Source organism: Simochromis diagramma, unplaced genomic scaffold (genome assembly GCF_900408965.1).
Source record: "Simochromis diagramma unplaced genomic scaffold, fSimDia1.1 OVJJ01000656.1, whole genome shotgun sequence".
Taxonomy (NCBI): domain Eukaryota; kingdom Metazoa; phylum Chordata; class Actinopteri; order Cichliformes; family Cichlidae; genus Simochromis; species Simochromis diagramma.
In genome coordinates, this window is record NW_024387038.1 from 1,678,502 (window position 1) to 1,699,281 (window position 20,780).

General features: G+C 42.9%; 1 protein-coding gene across 5 annotated transcripts in view; it reads right to left on the reverse strand.

Annotated features, from left to right (window-relative positions):
- The window catches only part of pcdh7b (protocadherin 7b), a 135,601-nt gene that overhangs the window by 104,495 nt on the left and 10,326 nt on the right, over positions 1-20,780 (reverse strand). For 4 of the 5 annotated variants that reach the window (XM_040043614.1, XM_040043613.1, XM_040043616.1 and 1 more), the window contains exon 1: positions 7,078-11,112. In XM_040043614.1, coding sequence (XP_039899548.1) covers positions 7,078-10,152 — 3,075 coding nt within the window. In that variant the 5' untranslated portion in view covers positions 10,153-11,112. Of the gene's footprint in view, positions 1-7,077; positions 11,113-20,780 lie in introns of those variants that run through there. The other variant, XM_040043612.1, reaches the window with a different exon arrangement.

The following is a 20,780-nucleotide window of genomic DNA, read 5'->3' on the forward strand; positions in this document are numbered from 1 at the left end:
CTGAACTGTGGAGGCCCCCGTTTGCTCTCTTCTCCAGTCCTCGCAGGATGCATAAACACACACACACACACACACGTGCATACTGTACACCCACACACTTTATCACACCCTAACAAATGCACACATGCATCAACACAGTGAGCGAACCCACTGAGTACACATGCACAAACTTTCACACAGGTCCCCCCAGGCTTTGATGGATGGTCGGTGAGTGCTCTGCCTCCTGTTTCATACACATATAATCTCATTTGGGGGCCACATGGTGGGAGCCGCACCAAAACAGGGCTAATAGAAGCAGTCAAGCTGTCCTATTCCTCCCCTACCCAAGTCAAGTCATATCCATTATAGTCTGCTGCTTAGTAAATATGCATGACTGCAGCCTGTTAATAAAAAGGCAAATCCTTTGGAAAGAAAAGAAAAGGAAAAAAAAAAAAACAACAAAGCCTTTGGATGCATTATTTATCGCGGACAATTCTTACTTTGTCTTATGCAGTCAGGAGGTCTCTGTCCATCTTAATATTTCAACAGATTTTCAATACGAAAAAAGGACTTTTAAAAATGTGGGAAGAAAGACAGAACAGGTGCAAAAACCAAAAAAACAACAAAAAACTGAATCCAGAATGAACGCTGTACTTATTAAATACGGTCCAATTGCACCTTTGAACTTGTTAACTTTCCCCCTGTCGACACCATGGCGTACATACACACGCACACACACACACAGGCACGCACACACATTGTCTTACTAAGTCCAGAATCCTTCCCCTGCCCAGCTGGGAGACCGCATGCCAGTTAAAGCCTCTTTTTCTCCACCTGTCAGCTTAATAAACAAGTTCACTTTTGCCCTGAGGAGCTTTACAGTTGCCTGCCGGTGGCAAAGGGTGGCACTTAGGGGTAAATTATGGATCGGCGTGTCTGGCTTTCACGGCTCTTATTCTCATTTTCATGAAGGCCACATGTGACAACATGGCTGATGCTGGATGGGGTTTTAAATCACCACCCCTCCCTCCCCGACAGGTGGTTGTGGGAGCAAAGCGCCTGTTCATACACTAAAATGAACTGAATCAACACCAAGAGACCAAATGACCTATGACCTTTTTTTTCCCCCCCCACATTATTATGTACCTGCCAGACGCTGTTGCAATTTTGATGAGGTACAATGTCACAGTAAGCTATTGTTCTGCCTATTAGTCTCACAAACAGCCCCTCTTACTTTTTGATCTGTGTTGTGAGCCAACCTGTCAACAGGGAACTTACTGGGGGGGGTGTAGCAGCACAGCAGTAGAGCTAAGTGCTGTTCTCATTTAGCTGAGCTCCGGCCTGTGGAGTCGATACGAGGGGACAGTAACGGGGAAAGCAACGAGGCTAGCATAGCATATCATAAACCTTGGGAGCCTTGTAAAAGTCAATTTACTGTACAAACTCCTCAGAACAATTGCCGTGAAAAACAAGTGTGCAATATGGCGAGCGCGCGGTGATTGATAGTGCCACAGGAAAAGCAAATCTGCAAATATGAATCGGCTTTATCCTGGTAAGCCCTATCTAATGTGATCGCTGCCGAGTATGAAATGAAATTCCATTTTCGATGACATCAAATTGAAAGAAGCGGCGAGGAGAAGGTGGCATCCTCGACACTGCCACTTACAATCAGCAGCGTGGAGAGCAATCAAGGTGGCACGCGGCTTAAATTTCTCGTCTTTTTGTTTTTTTCTCGCCTCCCCTCACTCCCCCCGTATTATCGTGACAAACGTTGCAGGTGAGTCGAAGCTTTTTTGCCCTCCGTGATGGCAAGCGCTGCGATTTTTTTATGTGCTCGCTGCCATATGCAAAGAAAAGAGGGAGGTGAAGAAGAAGGGGGAAAGAAATGAAGAAATGCTTTCGTGCTATAAGTAAAGGAAGTGCGGGGAGGAAAAAAACACACACTCAGTATTAAAATATTACGCAGAGTAATATAGCAGGCACTGTAGCAACCAGCCGTTGCAATCTCTCCCTGCCTTTTTCTCTCGGTCGCCACCATTTTCTGCCCATATATCAGGTAAGTCTAATCCTTAGATTAGTAATTGCCTTAGAGCGAGTGCATTCAAATCACCAAACCACATTATACCAGAAAATGCTGCCCGCTGCAGTTTCATGAGTATTACTGAGCTCTCTTACTCCCTCCATTTTCCTTTAGGAACATAAACAACAAAAGCCCGAGCAGCCGTAGATTGAATTAAGCCGTAATAGATCCAAAACAATTTTGATCAAATTAGCCACAGTCAGCAGTACAAAGGACGAGCACTAATAATAATAACGAGGCATTAAACAAACCAGCTCATTGCACATTATCTTATTTCTTACTAAAGACAAGATTTCAAGATTATTCATTTTTCCCCCCATTTTTGGCATTCTGTTGGAAATTTCTGTGAAGCTGAAATGTTTTCATTACCAGTTTTGCTAATTTGATAATGGTGCCAGTTGGCCAGAAATGTTTAATCTGGGTCCTAATGATGTGCGTTTGGAAATCCCGTGTCTGGGATCAGAAAATCCAACTTAGTTTTGTGCCAGTTTTTCAAAGCAGCATTAGACCGAAATGCACGGACGCAAGATTACCAAATCTTGAATAGAAGCACTCTAAAGGCAATTACATATCACAGTGTGGGATGCTAGCTGAGCAAAGAACAGCAGGTAGAACAGCCAGCAGTGAGGGTCGACTCTAAGTGGTTTTAAATGAAAGGACGTAGAGCTGTGCAATAAAGCAATGTATTTAATCCTTCAGTTTCCTTTTTTTTTTTCTTTTTTATTAAGCAGAACACTCATCTGACAGAACCAAAAATACACAATCCCCAAATGCATTATGGGTTGTTTTCATAATGTATGTCAAATTCTAAAATAATAATATCCTGCGGTTAAATCTGAACAATCAATTTTCATGATCTGGCTCAGTCGAAATCTGATCTGATTATATCAACCAGCCACATGCCCAGATATCTGCTTACCTGATTTTGCAACTGTCTGGCTCACATTATAACAAAGCAAAATAAGTGACCTGAATCAACAATTAGATGGAGACTGGGGCATGACTAAACCTGTTAAAGTTCTGACAGACTCAGCAGAACCTTTTAGCAAGTAATTGTCTTACTGAACTGAATGAGTCACTAGCTCCCACTTATGAGAGTTTGATGCCTGTATATGTGTATTTAGAATACAAAAAACACACGCAGTGGGCTGAAATCAGAGACAGGATTACATGATCCTAAATGCAAGCATTAATATAGAGGCTAACTGATCCTTTGTCCGTTTAAATTGGTGCACTTGTGGGTTTTTACAGGTGTTTAGGCAGCTACATTTCCTAAGTTAAAACAAATGATGCCGTAGGCAAAAAGCCACATTTCCATATTGGTTTCCTGATCGTCTTAGAGTCTGAAGGGCAATCGCATCCTATGTTTTGGCTACAACCACCAACCCAAGTGACCTCCATTTGCATGGCGATATTGTTTGTCCTATATAAGTGCAGAGGGGCGAGGGTTTGCCCTATGCAAATCAGATGCTTTGCGGCCATATTCAGCTCGTGCAGGAGAGGTGCAGGAGGAACAGCTGGCCGGAGTGCAGGAGACGAGCACTGGGGAAGCCGGGTTAAGGGCAGCGTCCAGTTATGCTTGCCGCATCAGCCCCGAGGCAAGATAACCTGGTGTAAGTGGTTGGACGGCGGCTTTGACTGCCCTGAGGGGCTACGCAGCAAGAGCAGAGAATACAAGCTGCTGTGGCTCACTACTGATTAAAAGTGATCCACCTGGGCACGAGCGCCGCTTTGAAGTGTAATGATAAAACAAAAGCTGATGGCTTGTGCTAATTCAGTGACTAAGTGATTTCATTCCTCACAAGGTTGGATGGTATTATTTTTTTGCCGCTGCGCAGAACAGAAGCTACTGCCAAAAGTAATAAAGTTAAGTGTTCTGTTAAGTGAATGCGCTTCTCATCAGCCTTTGGATGGAATGGCTTGGCCGTGCGTATATAAGGAGCAGTTAGACCACGCATAATGTTGTGCGCATATAGCAAAAAAAAAAAGAAGAAGAAGAAAATAAAGACAATTACAAATGACATAAGCTGCAATCAATGGAGTGACAGGAAGAGATGAAATGTCAGGTCTGCTGCTGCTCCTGTTCAAACTCAGCAGCAGCTGGGTGACACGCTGGCTTCTCCCTCACAGTTAGCTCAACTTAATGACTCTTTAAATGTCTGTCAGGCTAAAAAGAAAGGTTCGCCTCACTGATAAACTTCCTCAGTTGCCTGGTTACCTGCCCGAGCAGGTTGCCTGTGCGGTTACTGTAAGATTAGGAGAGCGAGAAGGGAGAAAGATGGAACCCGATACCTCCGACATTACAGTCAGTGGTCAGCACTTTTCTCCCTCTCTCGCTGTCCTTCTCTCTGTCTTTCCACCCAACCCCAAGTCCCTTGTGAAACAGTGGGGGCCATTCTCTATACCGCTAACAGGGCCGTCATTCTTGCGCCCGTCTCTATTCCTTCCCACAGATGGATAAAAAAAGCGAGAAAGAAAGGTTTTGTGTGTGTGTGTGTGCGTAACAAAACACGTGCACGGTGACAAATGTTCCGAAAGAAAGTTACAAGAAACTAATTGTGGCCAAATGTGAAAAAAGGGTCAATCTGACATTTAAATTAGCTCAGGAACATGAGTTTAGGTCTAAATATGTATGAAACATGATAAAAAAAAGCAGCATTCTTTGATCTTATCATTTTCTAACACTTTTTTTGTGCACAACTTGTTCCCATAAGCGAGGCGCACGAGTTTCCTAGAGTGTTTCATTATGTCCTTAGCCTCAGAAGCACTCGCCAGACAACAGAATATTTTTAGATGCAGTGATCTTAAAATCAAGAGCGTGACCGCTTCACTACTTAATCTCATACAGAGGTGGCTGTTTAATGCCATAATTGGAGCACATGAGCACACACCTTCTCTTCAGTTAGCTCTCTTGTGTAGCCATTTAATTATGTCCTTATGACCCAAACTGAATGCATCAACAGTAAGTATTTACTGAGCCCAGAGGGCATATATGGAAATTTGAACACATGCTATCAGTTGTATATTCAATGATAAACCAGCTATATGACACAGTGATCTTAGATGTTATTGCCCAGTAGAGCACTGAGCACATTTTGTACCATTTTAATGCCATTTGGGTTCCAAAATTAAGCACCTGTGAATCAAAAAATAAAGAAATACATTTTAAAAATGCGCTGCAGATTGTTGTTGTTTTTCCTCCTCCAAGATGCTGCATGGTAAGAAATGCACAGTCCATAAAAGTTAGCGGTGCATTAATGTAGAGAGTAAATAAATAATTATATAAGTGGAGCATAGTGACACACAATACATGCCGCTGCCGCAGCAGCAAATAGAGTGCCCTTTTAATTATGCAGGAGACATCCGAAAACAACAGCACTCCTCACACTCTGGGAAGCAGCTCAGTGAATGCACTATATTAGAGGCTGTTAGAGACAGAGCAGGGAAAGAGAAGGAAGAGAAGTTAAAAGAGGGCTGAAATGATTTGAAGGGGAGAAATACAGAGGGGAAGGAGAGAAGGGCATAGAGAGATGACAGTAAAGATTAAAAAAGAAAGCTCTGTAGGGGGAAAAAGGAGTTGGGCTGTGCGGGCTAAGATGTGGATGAGGCTGGAATAAATAGAGGGAGAGGAAGAGCTACAGAGGGGGGGAAAGGCGGCACAGGTGGATGCAAGACATGCAAGGGAGTTCTACAAAGGTCCAAGGAAGAGTTAGAGGGGAAGAGGAAGAATATAAGCAAGAACAAAGATATCTAAAGGAGAAGGGGGAAACCAGGAAATAAAAAAGTGCAAGCAAGCGAGCAACACTACCGAACACTATAACAGATGTTCTTAGTCAACACTAACACTATTTCAAAAGGAGTAGTGCTGACACAAAGTAAAAGAAAGATCAATAATTCATTAGACTTCCATAGGAAAAAAAAAGGAAAAATACAATGGTGTTCTTTTTCACGAAAACGCAAATAAGCTGGCTTCATTAAGTATTATCTTTGATTCCTCGCTGTTGCTTCACCTAACAGTGCAAAAGCAGCCAGAGAAATATAATGACCGAGTCCATAAAAGCACACACTTCCTCAACTTTAAAAATCGAATAGCGTCACCTACAAGTTCTGTCTGTGCTGTGAAAGAAAGAGGAGAATTAAAGGTGGGGGGGGGGGGGGGGGGGGAGCAAGGCAAAAGAAAAAGGAAACATGAAAGGGGAAAGACGAGTGGAGGGCGGATACGTGTGGAAGAGAAAGAGGAGCAGGTACAAGACGGCATACATTTATAAACATGGAGGAAAAGAAAATACGGAGTATGTGAAGCTGAAGCACAACATGGGAGTTGATATAAAAGTGTCAGTTTTCACTGCGAGGTCAATGAATTGATGCAGACCTTGAAGCACACCGTGATGTTAATGTGACTCGAGGCCAGATGTTCTTAGTCAAGTAGATTCTCTCAAAGTGACTCAGAGCCCTAACAAAGCCACATTTGTGTTGCATCTACCTTTTCCCTTTTTCTTTTGCCTTTGTTCATTTTTTTTCCTCCCTTGCATGAGAAGAAAAGGTAGCCTTGTCTCAGACAGAGGGCAGGGCAGAGGGGAGTGCAGCCAGCCCCTGCCATGCATGCGCCCCTCTGGGATAAAATAACTGCAAACCAAATCCTTATGTGAGCTGTCTACAGTTTTCTAACACATATTGCCAAGGTTAAGAGTTGTGACACCCATGACGGAAAAGGCAGCTTAACGCGCTGAGATAAAAGTCCAAAATAGTCGGACATTTGGTTAAGTTGTAACAGTATCCTTTCCTGAGCTAATCTAAACCCTTTCTCTTTCCTTTCAATATTACATGTGAATGGCACTCCAAACCAAAACAGATCAATACCGCTAACTTGACACACATTAGCACCATAAAGGCAACAAGACTACTGAGACTAGCCCTGTCAGAAAGCATTATGGGAGAGAGAACACTAAGAGGAAAAAGCAGAAGACATTTAAGAGTAGTGGAGGGAGACAAAAGAACACTGAAATGTGTCTTCTTACCTGTTTGTTGTACTTGTTGATAGTTTGACTGCTGTATTCAGAGCAGTGGTCAGATCCAAGGGAAATGTTATCTCCGGTACCAACAAAGGTATTGGCAGGGGGCAGGTCCTGAACTGCCTGGTGCTTTTTTCCAGCTGTCGGTGACTGCGGGTGAAGCTGCACTGTGGGCAGTGGCGAGCTGGACTTGTAGTGCCGGGCCAGATCTGGGCTTCCCGGCCCTCCGTTGACTGAACGGTAGCGGCCCATGCCAGGGCTGTCGGACAGCTTCTCGTTGACGCCGTCGTAGCGCTGCCCGTTGGGTTTCGAGGCCTCTACAGTGACAATGCTGCTGTAGAGCGGCTGTTTGGACTTTTGTTTCTTCTTATCTTTCTTGGGTTTCTTAGATTTGTCATGCTGCTGTGGTGTAAAGAAGTCTTCATGGTCTTTTTTGCCAGCTTCATAACCGTTCTTGTTCTTTGGGCGGCAATAACGGGCCATGACAACAACAAGAATGATGAGGATGACTGTCATGATGCCTGAAACTATTCCAATTACAATACTTAACCGCTGTTTGCTTAGGTCATAGTTGGGGTCGCCGGCGATGTTGGTGTTCAGAGATGTGCTCAGGCTCTTAGCCACCTGGGCCTCCACAGCTGAGGAGTTGGAAAGAGTCTCGTTAACATACACATGAACTAGTGTGGTGGTGCTCTGCGAAGGCTGCCCCTTGTCATTCACCTGAACCACCAGTCTGTGGAGGCCATGATGCTTCTGCTCCAGCTTTGCCATTAGCGAAATCACCCCTCTCTCTGCATCAATCTCAAAAAGTCTGAAGGGGTTACCCCCAATGATGCTGAAGTTCAGGACCGCATTGATGCCAGTATCTGCATCGCTAGCTGTGACGGTTCTGACCACAGTTCTGATGTTAGTGGAGGGAGGAAGAAGGGTGTAGGAGCTGTTTATTGGGAAAGTGACAGTTGGAGCATTGTCATTTTCATCCATGACAAAGAGTGAAACTGTGGCGGTGGCAGATTTGGGAGGGTCACCTCCATCCACAGCCTTGACGCGGAATGTGTAGGTACCTTTCTGTTCTCGGTCAAAGGACAGGGTGGAAAAAATAGTCCCGGTTTCATTCTCGATCGAGAAAATGTCCTCCTCTTCCTCAATAAAGAGGCCCATTTCTGCATTTTGGTCTTTATCTGCATCGATTACTGTAACCATGCCAACTGGGCTGTTAGGATCAAGGTTCTCTTTGACATAAAAGGTGAAAACATCCTGCATGAACTTTGGCTCATTGTCATTCTTGTCGGCCACAAGGACGACCACTGTTGCAGAACCCTGAAGGGTGTTTATGCCCTTATCTTTGGCTATCACTTTGAATTCGTAGCGCTCTGTTAGCTCTCTATCCAGAATGGTGTTTACTCGGATGTCTCCACTGTCTGCATCAATAGAGAAAATCCCATTTACTGATGAGTCTAGGGAATAGGCTATTTCAGCATTCCTCCCACTATCTGCATCTATGGCTTTCACTGTTGTCACCCTCTCACCAGGTGCATTGTTTTCCGGAAACGAAACCTCTACTACATTCTGGCTGAAGATAGGAGGGTTGTCATTAGTGTCGCCCACTTTGACGAGAAGAGAGTTATTACTCGCCAGACTGGGGCTCCCAGAGTCCACGGCCACTATGACCACATTGTATTCCTGTGTTGTCTCAAAGTCCAGTTGTGCAGACGTGTGGAGAAAATATTTCTTTTTATTCTGCTCGCCCTCCATCTCGCTGGCCGGTTTGAGCTGAAAGGGCACATCTCCTACCACTGTGCAAGTCACTATGCCATTTTCCCCCTGGTCACGATCTGACACCTGAACTAAAGCAATGGGTGTGTCCACCACCACATCCTCAGCCACATTGGCTATCCCGTCTTTTAAGAAAATGCGTCCAATTTTCCGAATTTCTATAGCAGGCACGTTGTCGTTCTCATCCTTGATGTTCAGCACCACTGTGGCCTTGTCCATCTTGGGTGGCTGGCCTCGGTCACGGGCCATTACGGTAAACCTCAGTTGGCTCACTTCTTCACGGTCAATGCGGTGCAACACACTCAGCCACCCCGTGCTCTCATCCAACCTCAGCAGTCTCCTTACTGACTCTGTGGCTGCCCCAAACACATATTCTATTTGACCATTAACCCCCACATCTGCGTCAGCCGCTTTGAGCTGGAGTATGGGGGCGCCAGGGGAGCTGTTTTCAGGCAGGTCAGCCTCATACACACTTTTCTCAAACCGAGGGCTGTTGTCATTCACATCAGTTATCATTACTCTAAGAATGGCCTGAGAGGAGCGAGGGGGATCTCCTCCATCTCTAACGCGCAGTGTAAGCTCATAGGAGTCTCTCTGTTCCCTATCAAGGGCCCCCTTAATGATGAGTTGAGGCTGCTTCTCTCCATCAGTAGTGTCAGCAACTTGCAGTTCAAAGACACTGCTCCTGCTCGCTCCATCCTCAAATCTCCTCTTCCCTGAAAACGAATCCCCAGAAGACCCCAATCGCCTTGAATTCTCCCCATTGTCCTGAATGAGCTCATATCTCTCTATTCCATTTCTGCCAAAATCTCTGTCTGTGGCTGTGGGCAGCAGATAAAGGGTTCCAATGGGTCTGTTTTCCTCCACAGAAAGTGTCAGGACAGGGGAAGGGAAAGACGGGGTGTTATCGTTTATATCTAATATGATGACTTTTCCCTCAAAGAGGTCGACCCAGCTCTGCGCTGGTCCTATCACCGACACTTCAAAATCAATAAAACATTCGTTTTCATCAAAAATCATTTGGCACTGCTGCAGTTTTTCACGGTCTATCCGCCTCTCGTTGGTGGCGAGCTCACCTGTAATGTTGTCTATCTTGAAAAAATCGGACCCGGATTCGAGGGTGAACGTCACCTCACCGGACCCGGCGACAATGCCCAGGTCGGTGGCTACGTTCCCTACTCTGACATCTGCTGGTCCCTCCTCAGCTAAACGGTACCGGAGCACTTGCTTGGCAGCGGGCTGATGCACAAGCTGCAAGATGAGCATGCAATAGTACAAATAGTCCACTGCACCAGTAGTCCTCATTGTTCAGCCCAGAGGAGGAAGGGGGAATGGAGAGGAAAAAAATGTCCACTTTAATAATAAGTGAAAAAAATCACTAATAGAAAGTCCGAATATGGGAAGGAAATATCGCTTTCATTCAGAGCGAAGCCTTCTGGTCTGGGATGCGTGAGACTTCATCCTCCCGGACTTTTCTCCTGCTGCAGTGAAAAAAAATCGGCAAACGCACGGGCTTACCTAGCTCTCCTCTGCTTTCCCTCCTTCGAATGTCTCTCCTTCCTTTCTTTTAGTATTTTCTGTTTGTTTGTTTTAAAGTGATGTAGAGAACAAGCCGGATTCTCCGTGCGCCCCGGACAGTGGCCCCCTCCTCCCAAAATATCTGAATGTCATGCGCGTAAAAAAAAAAAAAAAGCCAAAACGTTATAGTCCGAGCATCAAATAACCAGAAAGTAGATTCAGTCCAAGCCGCTCCGTTTTACTCACAGTTTGTAGACGCTCCTCTCTCTCTCCCCCACTCTTTTAATTTTTGGGTGAGGCTCCAGTATTCCTCTGTATTCCTCTGTCCGGTGATATGTCCATATATGTCAGAAGATCATTTAAATGCCCGCTCAGTTCAGAGAAGTCATCACCCGGCCGACTGTGTTAACAGCTCGTTAACTGTCTTGAGCTCGGCGATACGAACGTAAGGCAGAAATTACCTGTCCGGCTGTCTTCCTCCAAGTCACTTGCAACTAGCAGAATAGTACTCTCGCTCTATCTCTTTCGCTTCTTTTTTACCAGCTTGCTGCACGAATGTGTAACCTACTGGAAAAAAAATCAGGGTAATATTAAAAATAGAAAAAATACATATACAAAACAAAACAAAGATGGAATGTACATCCGAAGCAGTTGTTGGGAAGCGGTTGGTTTAATTTCTCACTTTGTCCAACATATCCCTCCTGTTCCCACACCTGCAGACGCGCCGCGTGTGTTGGCAGCCCCTATCTGCAGCACTGTGAGAGGGATTCACAAATGATATTGCAGTCTCTCTCTTTCCCCCCTCTCTCTCTCCCTCTCTCCACCCCCTCCTCCGTTCGCTTCTCCCCCCCTACTCCAGCAGCGCACGTAAACAGGGTCGGACTTAAAGTCTCGATCGCCAGGTCTAGAGGCCAGCAGGCAATATTAGGAAAAAAATAATAATAATAAAGGGGGAGACATATGAGGAACATGCACTCAGACGTTCGTTTTCATCGGTGTTTTCTCGAGACGTGGCTCGGCACTTTGCGAGGATCTCTCGGATGCTTCGTATTAATCCATTAACATCCTATGTTGTGGCTATGGCGAGAGATCAGATTCAAAACAAAACCAAACAAAGCTGTGATTTGAAAATCTTGAACGTACCGCTCTTATACTATTTTCCACCCTGTGCTGCATGAGATTACCCGGAACGCAAATCCAGAGTGCAACTTTTACGCACTGCCAGACCGACACAAGTGATCGGTTTTAATGTTACCTACACATGTTACAACTTGCGTGGTAAAACAAAAAAATCAGACAGTGTAAGTTCTCGGGTTTTAACACGACAGCAGCAGCAGGACAGGAGAGACGGGACAGGGCTTCCTGTGTGCGCAGAGCTGTGGTTTCCCTGTGGTTACTTATACGAATGCGTGTGGTCTCCAGTGGCTGTGCTCTCCGACGCAGCAAGCTCCGTGTCTTTCGGCTGCGTGCTGCTCAGTCCGCTCAGCGTCCAGGAATGTGAGAGACCGTGTCTATGAATCCATTTCCATAAAGAGGGAATAAGACCCCCCCAAAAAAGGAAAATAAATAGATCAGCCCTGCATGGCTATCCAGACGATCACAGCAAAGGGTTTCGTTATTTCGGCCACTGCGCAAACCCCACTTCCCTGTATCAGATTAGTGTGTGTGTGTGCGTGTGCAGTGTGTGAATACTACAGTTGTCATTTAACTGCTTGTGCAGGGCACATTTTCTGAGAGACATCCTTGACATGCTCGCGGACGCTCTCTCCAGCAGCATAATTTCATTGCCTTGTGCGGACGCACGGTGCGAGGTACGTAAATGAGAACATTTTTAAGGTGCTTAAGGTGGATTCGTCTCTGTTACAGCACGTACGCGTTGTCGTGTTAGGTGCAAAGAAAAAACGTGCTTTAATACGCGTGCGTGTGGATATCCTCAACTTTGAACTGAGGGTGGGGTGGGGGGCGCCCCCCCTTTTCATCATAAGGGAGCATTGCGGCGCTGTGCGCATGTGAAATTACAGATACAGTGGATGAGTGTAATGAGTGAGTGAATGAGTGAGGGGCAGTGGGATGGGAAGAAGGAGGGGGAGAGGACAAGAGGCAGCCAGTCTCAGCAGCTGCATCTTTCGCACACGGCTCTCTGAATTCCAGCAGTGGGTTTATCCTTGCTGACTTGCGCCCTCTATTGTCGAACTAAAATCAAACCCGCTCAAAACACTTCGGACAGCAGCACAGCAGAGAGAGCTCCGTGGTGCAAATGCACTGCGGGCACTTGATCATTCAGATGATTAGTTTCTCTGAAAATCAAAAAAGAGCTTTCTAACTCAGTCACTAACACACACAGCAGTTCTTGACTTATGTATGAAATAAGGCCTGCTTTCTGTATGACTCACAGTGTTTTGACTGTATTAGCGAGACAGATAATTATTAACGTCATCATGTATCCGTGCACTAAACATTGATGGGTCTGTTGGTTATCTGGTCCTGTTTAAGTCAGATGATTACAATACTGGGTTACTTTACCCTGTGATGAGCTGTTTTGGCATGGCACACCCTGGACATGTCACCAGCCCATCACAGGGCTAACAGGAAGAGACAGACAACCACACACAGACATGTAAATTGATTGGCATTTATATAGCACTTCTCTTGTCTTTCCAACCACTCAAAGCACTTAAGACCACAAGCCATATTTAACCAGACTTTAAGTATGTCATAGTAGACACATAAAACACTTTATATAACTTTATAAGCCTTAGAACCTGGAGGAAACCCATGAAGGCACATAGAAGACATTCAAACACCACACAGAAAGGCCTAATCCAGAAGCAACAGTGCTAACCACTGCGCCACCATAGGTCCTACTGTATTAATAATCAGTTATATTATATTGGATTGCCCAACATAAACACAGAGAGCACTATTCCACCCATGAGCGCCAGCTAATGTTAGCACTATTGTGTTGGTGTTGTTCCTGGATCATCAAAAACAAATGTGGTTCAGGTTCAACATAGCAAGTGACCAATCACATTGTTGTGATGTCATAGTTTTGTAGCTTGGAAACAGCATCATACCAAACCATTACCCCATGAGCACAGCTTCAACTATTGCCCTGTAACCCTGATCCTAACTCTTCTCTTTTGGAGGTTTTGAATCGACTTCGGCAGGGTTTTTTTTCCTCACGCTGCAGAACTATGACATCATAAGAATGTGATTGCTCATTTGAAATGTTGAACCTAGATCAACAGTAATTATTATGACAACAGGAACATGGGGGATATCAAATACATCATAAAGTTAACCTATTTACTGCATCTGTGCTGCACTGGAAAAACTGTCGCAATCTTGACCCAGTGACTGTGTGAGAAGAATAAACAAAACACAATCACATTTATACTGATGTCTTCTTTGAAGTCTCACTTTTTATTAACCAGTGTGACTCCACTTGATCAAACAAGAATTGGCAAGAAATAACAGCAGTTACTCTGTGCCCCAAGGCTGTTGGAATATCCAGTTACTAAGTGAAAATGAGCACGTAGGTGATTCAGGGACCATGTTTACCAGCAGAACCCTAGCGATCAAGGATCAGCATCATCACTGAAAATCATTATCATATCTGTGTGTAACACTGCTCCGGCTCTGGAGTGAATGAGTGGTCTAAAATGACGCAAGGGAAAGCACTCGATGCCGTTACAAAGACCTCATCAGTGAGAGCGAGGTGTTTTGAAAATGAGATGTTCAAAAAAAGTGACTCATACTCCCACGCTATGACTGATCGAGATTAAAATGTGGTATGATCAGAGATGATGCATCACATGATTTGGCCACAGAAAAAAGTATTTTTTAGACTAAATGTTTTCCACGTTAGAATTTTTGAATCAAATGTTGAGTAATGGCTGATTTCCAAATGGTCATAGCTTCAAAAGAAACACATCTTTTTACACATTTCTTCACTTTTACTTATTTTGCTCATTCCCCATGGACAGTCTGGAAGCATTAACGAAATGTGGGAAAAGAAAATGAAAAACCGAGATGATTGCACAGTCTGTCGAATTAATGCTTTTCATTTCATAAACATTATACAAGCTGCCTATGTCCTTACTGGCACATTACAGTGGTTAATGCATATTGTAGTGCTGTGACACTGTGCGCAATAAAATTGCAATTATGTTAGTTGTCAACATGAAATTACATTCCTGTAGTCCGCTGATGAGAGAATGGGAGTATTGAAATCACTGGCTGCATGGCTGAAGCACAAAAATACACCTTAGTGTTATTATAGGTTTGCCAGATTGATTTGACACATTTCACCAATAGGGCTTTAATGGAGAGAGACACCTAAATCCTAACCATGTAATAATCGTTCTACAGATTAATTTTTTATAGGTAACAAAAGTGCACATACAGTATATCCATCTTCTTCGCATTTGTTTCCTCCAGTGTCTCGGCAAGTCCTTTCTCTACATTTATCACAGCCTCTGTGCGCTGACAAATGTTGCAGTTCAAAGTAATTACTTGCATATAAAAATGATCACTTGCAAGTAAGGTTGCTAAATAGCTAGATTTCAACTCACAGCAGAAGGTCTGCTACTCGGACTAAATACAGAATAACAATGTCTAAAAGTGCAGATGAAGACATGAAGGCAAAGCTGCAGTGTTGTTTCTGTGCTGTTAGAGGATAATATTTACACTTGAATAGAAGACTTTGAGCAACATGGTGCAAATTTATTCACGCATACAGAATATGTACACAGTTTTGTAAAAAAGCTTGTAGACTGAGAGGCAAGTGATGCTCTGCAAACTGTTGGCCACTTTATGGCTTAGTGACACTAGAGTAAAATTACAAATAGCGGTGACCGCACTGAATTTTTTTCACATTTTGCGACTGGTTGTAAGTAGCTGAGGATCTCACTTTTGATCACAAAGTGATTGCACGGGTTGCCTGGTGGTGGGCAACCTGTCTGCCAACAAATCTGCAATCACTCTCAGACAGACTGGTGAAGGTTTGTAAATATTTGCCTTCTAATTTATAAACAGACAGATTACCAAGACGTTGCAATCAGTGTGATTCATTTTTTTTTTTGAGATGAGCACAACTTGTGTGCAACACTTCTCTTTGTAATAAGGGACCTGACTTAACGAGTTGCCAGCTGGTTGTATACTGGTCATATTTCTTTATCAAAGTAAGGATGTGCATGTTGAGCATGTTTTTTTGCATCATTGTTTGTTATGCTTCAGATCTATGAATGTTAGCTAACATGAATTCCTGTTTAATGTGGCTTTCTGTGTATGTAATATAGGAACATATTTGCAGCAGGCAGCAACAGGTTGGCGATTTTGGCCCATTTATCACAGTTCGTTGTCATATTATGAAAAACACACTGCAATTAACTGCCAACTTGACTCCATTCAAAAGACTGACTCCAACTTATTTCCATTTTTATCACCATCTAGCACCAAAGTCGGTCGCAGACCTGGTCCCCACCTTCAGAGCAACCATTTCAAAGTCACTGACATCACAAGTCCAAATGGTTTAGGCCGGGTTCCTGTCTCCAGCTGCTGTATGACTATAGTATGATACAGTACTTAAAGTGAAAATTTGGAGGTGTTATTTGTAACAAAAAGAAACTTAGATTAACATTCAAAACACTGCGGCAGATCTTTAGCTTAGGTCAAATTAAAGTAGAAATAGGCATGTTTGCTGCTTTCACTTATTATGAAGTAAATGTTGACATGTAAGCAATCTGGACTAAAAACGTTGGTCACTACATTGGACTTTGCATTGAATCTTAATCTTAGCATCATATTCAGGAACAGCAAAAGCCTCAGACTCGATTCTGTTATACAAGAATAGCTTTATCTCTGAAAATCCTAAAAGAACCCTGACTCCACCTGTTTGACCCATGGCTTTCCAGGCACAGCTATACAAGCATGTCATGCCTTGCAAAATATAATTTAGCAAAAAAAGAAAGCAAAGAAAAGAAAGAAAAAAAAGAAAATGTATGAATGACAATAATAAAGCAGTGTGGCTTAAAGCAAAGCTTTCGTCTTCTTTGCTTTTGCTCTGTTTGCTCTGATTTGAAGTCTAAAATAAATTTGAAAACTTTTCTGACTGGCACTGCATTTGCAATCTGAATGCAGAATGCTGAACTCATACATTCAAACTGCACGATTGCCAGCCCTGCTTTATTGCTCCAAAGTCTTGCTAATTGGCATTCATCCGTGATGCAGTAGATACCACAATGCTAGCAATTTTCCAACAAGACTTCAGGTCTTCTTCTCGGCTCACGGTGGAAAGTTTAGATGTCACAAGCAAAACTGGCACCATTATTTCAAGCACGGCTTCGAAATTACAGATTCAAAAGAAGCGGTGTTTTTTCTTCGTAACGGTTTATGATGGAACTTTACTTTACCATTGTAACGTCAGATAATTCCCACAGATATCTCATGTGGAAAGCAGGAATACGATCATAATTGTTTGCTTTGAAAGTGTGAAAGTTAGTTTAGAAATGTTAGAAATAATGAGTATAACAGCAACATCACATCTACAATCCAGGATAAGCTGTCACAGTTTAAAAAAAGAAGAAGAAGAAGAAGAAGAAGAAGAAGTTCATTTTCATACGTTATTAGTTATTTCATTCTTTGGGCTATGCATAACAACAACTGGACAATTCAGGATGCATGCAACTCCTTAATTGGCTTTCCCATTTCATTTTTTTTTTCTTTTGCATATGCGGTTATTTTCATCCAGCCATTAATGCTATGCCATGACAGCTGGATAACTCTACTCTTCATTCCCTAAGCAGTCTGAAAAAAATCAGCCTATTTGTCGTCGTTGGAAGGATAATTTCTTGGGCTTTGAATAACATAAAAACGCAGATGCTTAGCTGACCTGTCTTTGCATTTGATTAATTATGGACTTTGCAAGAAGTGTGGCAGTTAAGAGACGATGACACAATTATATATATTTTCAACCTTTAAGACATTACACAAGCAGTGGCATTAAATAATATAATTAAGGCTTTATATATTAGCGAGGTAATTCCTCTTTTCTGTGTGCACACTTTAGCACAAAAACTCTCTGAGAGGTAGAAACAAAAAGATGCAATCCAGTCTAAATTTGAACAGTGCCTTTTAAATGACAGTCTCCCCTGTCAGGGCTATCTTTTTTACAGAAATCACACCCACTCAGTGTCTTATCTGCGTTGTGTCGACACTCCCCGTTGTTAGAGGAATGAGCCTAACCCTTAGCATCCGTGTATGTGCGTGCCCTTATCTTTCTCACTGCTTTCCCGTGCGTATCCATATGTGTCACCGCTTGTGTGTGGGCATATTTTCTGCGCATATGTGCCTGTTTTTCCTTATACGCCGCTACGTGGATGTGTCAGTCACTGTCCCTTGCCGAGTGCGTGCCGAGCCCCTTCGTTGTGTACTCTGACGGCGTGGCCTCGGGAGAGAAATACAACCATTCGTCAAGAATGTGTAAAAAGTCTGCAGAATGGCGGGCAGGCAGCCAGCCGGGCCACTCTTAGGCAACTCTTTGTAATGCTGCCCGAGAGGTAATATGTCACGGCATCCTCGGCTTTGAACCGCAGAGAGAAACATCAACAAGCGGTGACTCAACAGCACGGAGAAGGAAAAGTCCGGCATGATGGCGGTGCAGCTCAGCAGAGCCTTTTTCTCTCTAACTCCCTCTGGCGAGTTGCTATTTTGAGACTCCCAACGCCTTGTTCTGCCTTCTCCCTCTGGGCTTTGCAAGAACTGTTGATGAGATCACAATACAATAGAATTGGTTCAGAAAAGTTTCAATACTGCCCAGATAATTCAGCTAGTCACAGGGGGTAACATGGATGGCGCCGTGCCTTTTAATGTGAAGAGAAAGCAGCATGCCTACTTCTCGGGTTCCTTCTAAACACATCCATTCAGAACAGCGGTGACTTTCATGAGTTATATTTGCTGCTGGTTTGACACCAGTACTGATACAGCTTGATGGTTTGCATTTTAATCACCGTATCTTACAGTATACTCTGAATTTGTTTGTGTTTTTTTTTTTTTTTTATTAAATGCGTCAAAAATCTCACTCCAACAGAGCACAGGCTGAAGCCAGTGACATATTAAAGAATTCGCACACCTGAGTCATGCAAATGAAAGCCATAGCGAAGACGCAAGGCTTTCAGAAGTGATAGAATGAGGATTTTAATTTGGGACACTGGACTATTTTTACATGGACTTTTTAAGAGTAATTAGAATTTCAAGTAGCACATTTGTCACATTCATTCAGACCAGCTAAAATGTTACATTTCAAACTTTCAGAATTAATTTCATTGGTCAAAAATATCAGCAAGCCAGGACTCTTCACTAAATTTGGGGAATGATACAAAAATAGACAGAGCTAAACAAAAATAAACAAGGTTAGATTATTCTTATTACTATAAGTGAATGAGGGTTTGTGCGTTTGTTTCACTTCTATACTTTTCACTTACTTCACTCAGCCCCTAAACTTCCCCTGATTACAGATAAAACAGCCAGACATTGGTCATGCTGTTTATTATTAGTATGTTTTATATTCCAGTAAGTTTTAATTTTCTTATTGCCACATTGCATACTAATACTCACAAGCTTGCTCAGCTGCTTTTCTTTTTAATCCTTTGAACATGTACACTGTGCAGATGCCACACACAGTCTCCATCTGTTTCCCAATTCAAGGGTTTCCTCCTTTAAAAGTACGCAACAGCTCGGCCTATTCAGACCACAAATGTCTAGTAGAAGTTTATTTCTAACTGAAAAAGTAACATCCGTCCGTAGGACTTGGCAGGCAAACGTAACATAACTCAAAAAATTATAAACCCACATCACGTCTTATGCTACTGGAATAGACTCACTAGTAGCTAACGTCAGCACACCAGCTAGCATTTCAATGAGAAAGATTTGGAGGTTACCGGAGCCGTATTTCTCCTGCTTATGAAGAATATAAAGGGTGCTCCACACAGGACCAGCAGGGGTTGAAGCAATGCGTTCATGGTGCCCATGTAGCTGCAGTGGTGGTTTGGATGGTCGATGGGCATACAAAGTGCAGATATCCTAAGTGTCATGTGTGCTAAGGTTGAGGAAGGTCTTTCCTGTTTCTTTTTAGGTCACTGCTGACTTTTGAAAAAGACCATGAACAAAAATAATAAGATCTCATTATGTTGAGATAGTAAACTGGTAATTACGTATCATCTAAAATGATGCTACATTTCAAAGAAGTAGTTTCAAATACAGAAATATCGATAATTTCTATCATAAAACCTTTTCTATCGAAAAACTTCTTAACATCTCCACTGGCATCCTTTCTTTGGGTTAGGTTGCATTTAAACCACATGCTAAACACACACGTTTACAGAAAATTCAAATTTTAGCATTTAGTAAAGTTGTTGTTTGAGAGGCTTTTCCATTTGGATGTGTGAAACAGGCAAAAATGGTAAATACTTTGATATTAAAACAGCATACAACTCTTAACTTAATGTCAAAAAAAGTATTTTTGCTTGGAAAATGAGACATAGGTACAGTGATTTAATGAAATTTGGAAAAAATTAACCAGCTTTATTCTTCAACACATCCTGAACTCTCTGAAGCAGCTTTCTTCCAGTTTCTTTCAGTAGTGTTTCGGAATAGTTTTCTGTAAAAATGATCCCACACTGCTTCAACAATGTTGAGGCCAAACCATAACTGATAGTACACCACTGTGTGTTTTTCTATCCAGATATGCTTTTCTGCATTGGCAGTGTGTTTGGGATCATTGTCATGCCAAGCTTAGGTTCTGGTATTAAATGGTGGATCAAAATCTGCTGGTACTTTTCTGTTTTTATAATTCTGTGTTGTACAGATGGCTGCAGACGCTCACTGTTGTCCCTCTCTCCTGACCTCCTCTGTACATACTGATGACGATTTAAGCCTAACTTTGATATTCGGATTCATCACTCCATCAGACCTGCTTCACTGATTTCAGATTTTGCATAGTTTGGCATACCTCGGTCTTTTCTCCCTGTTTCTCTTCCTTAAGAATGGCTTTTTGACAGCCAGCCTTCCACTGAGACCATTTCTGATGAGGTGTCAGTGAACACTAGATGGATCAAGTGAAGGGCCACATGCATCTCTCAGGTCCTATATCAGGTTTTTACTGGATTTCTTTTACTATTTCATTAGGATGTGACTTTTGGAGGCTGTTCATCTGCTGTAGATTGTTTTATTTAAGGCTGACACTTATTCTTTCATCTTTACTTATTTTTTAATCATTCAGTTCCTCAAATATTTTAAGGACACATTGCACACCACACTGAGATATACCAAGTGTTATTAGCTAATAAAATTTTTAAAATGTGTTTATTTCCAAATATTTAAATGTTTGACTCAGCCTTCAAAGAACTGAGCAATTA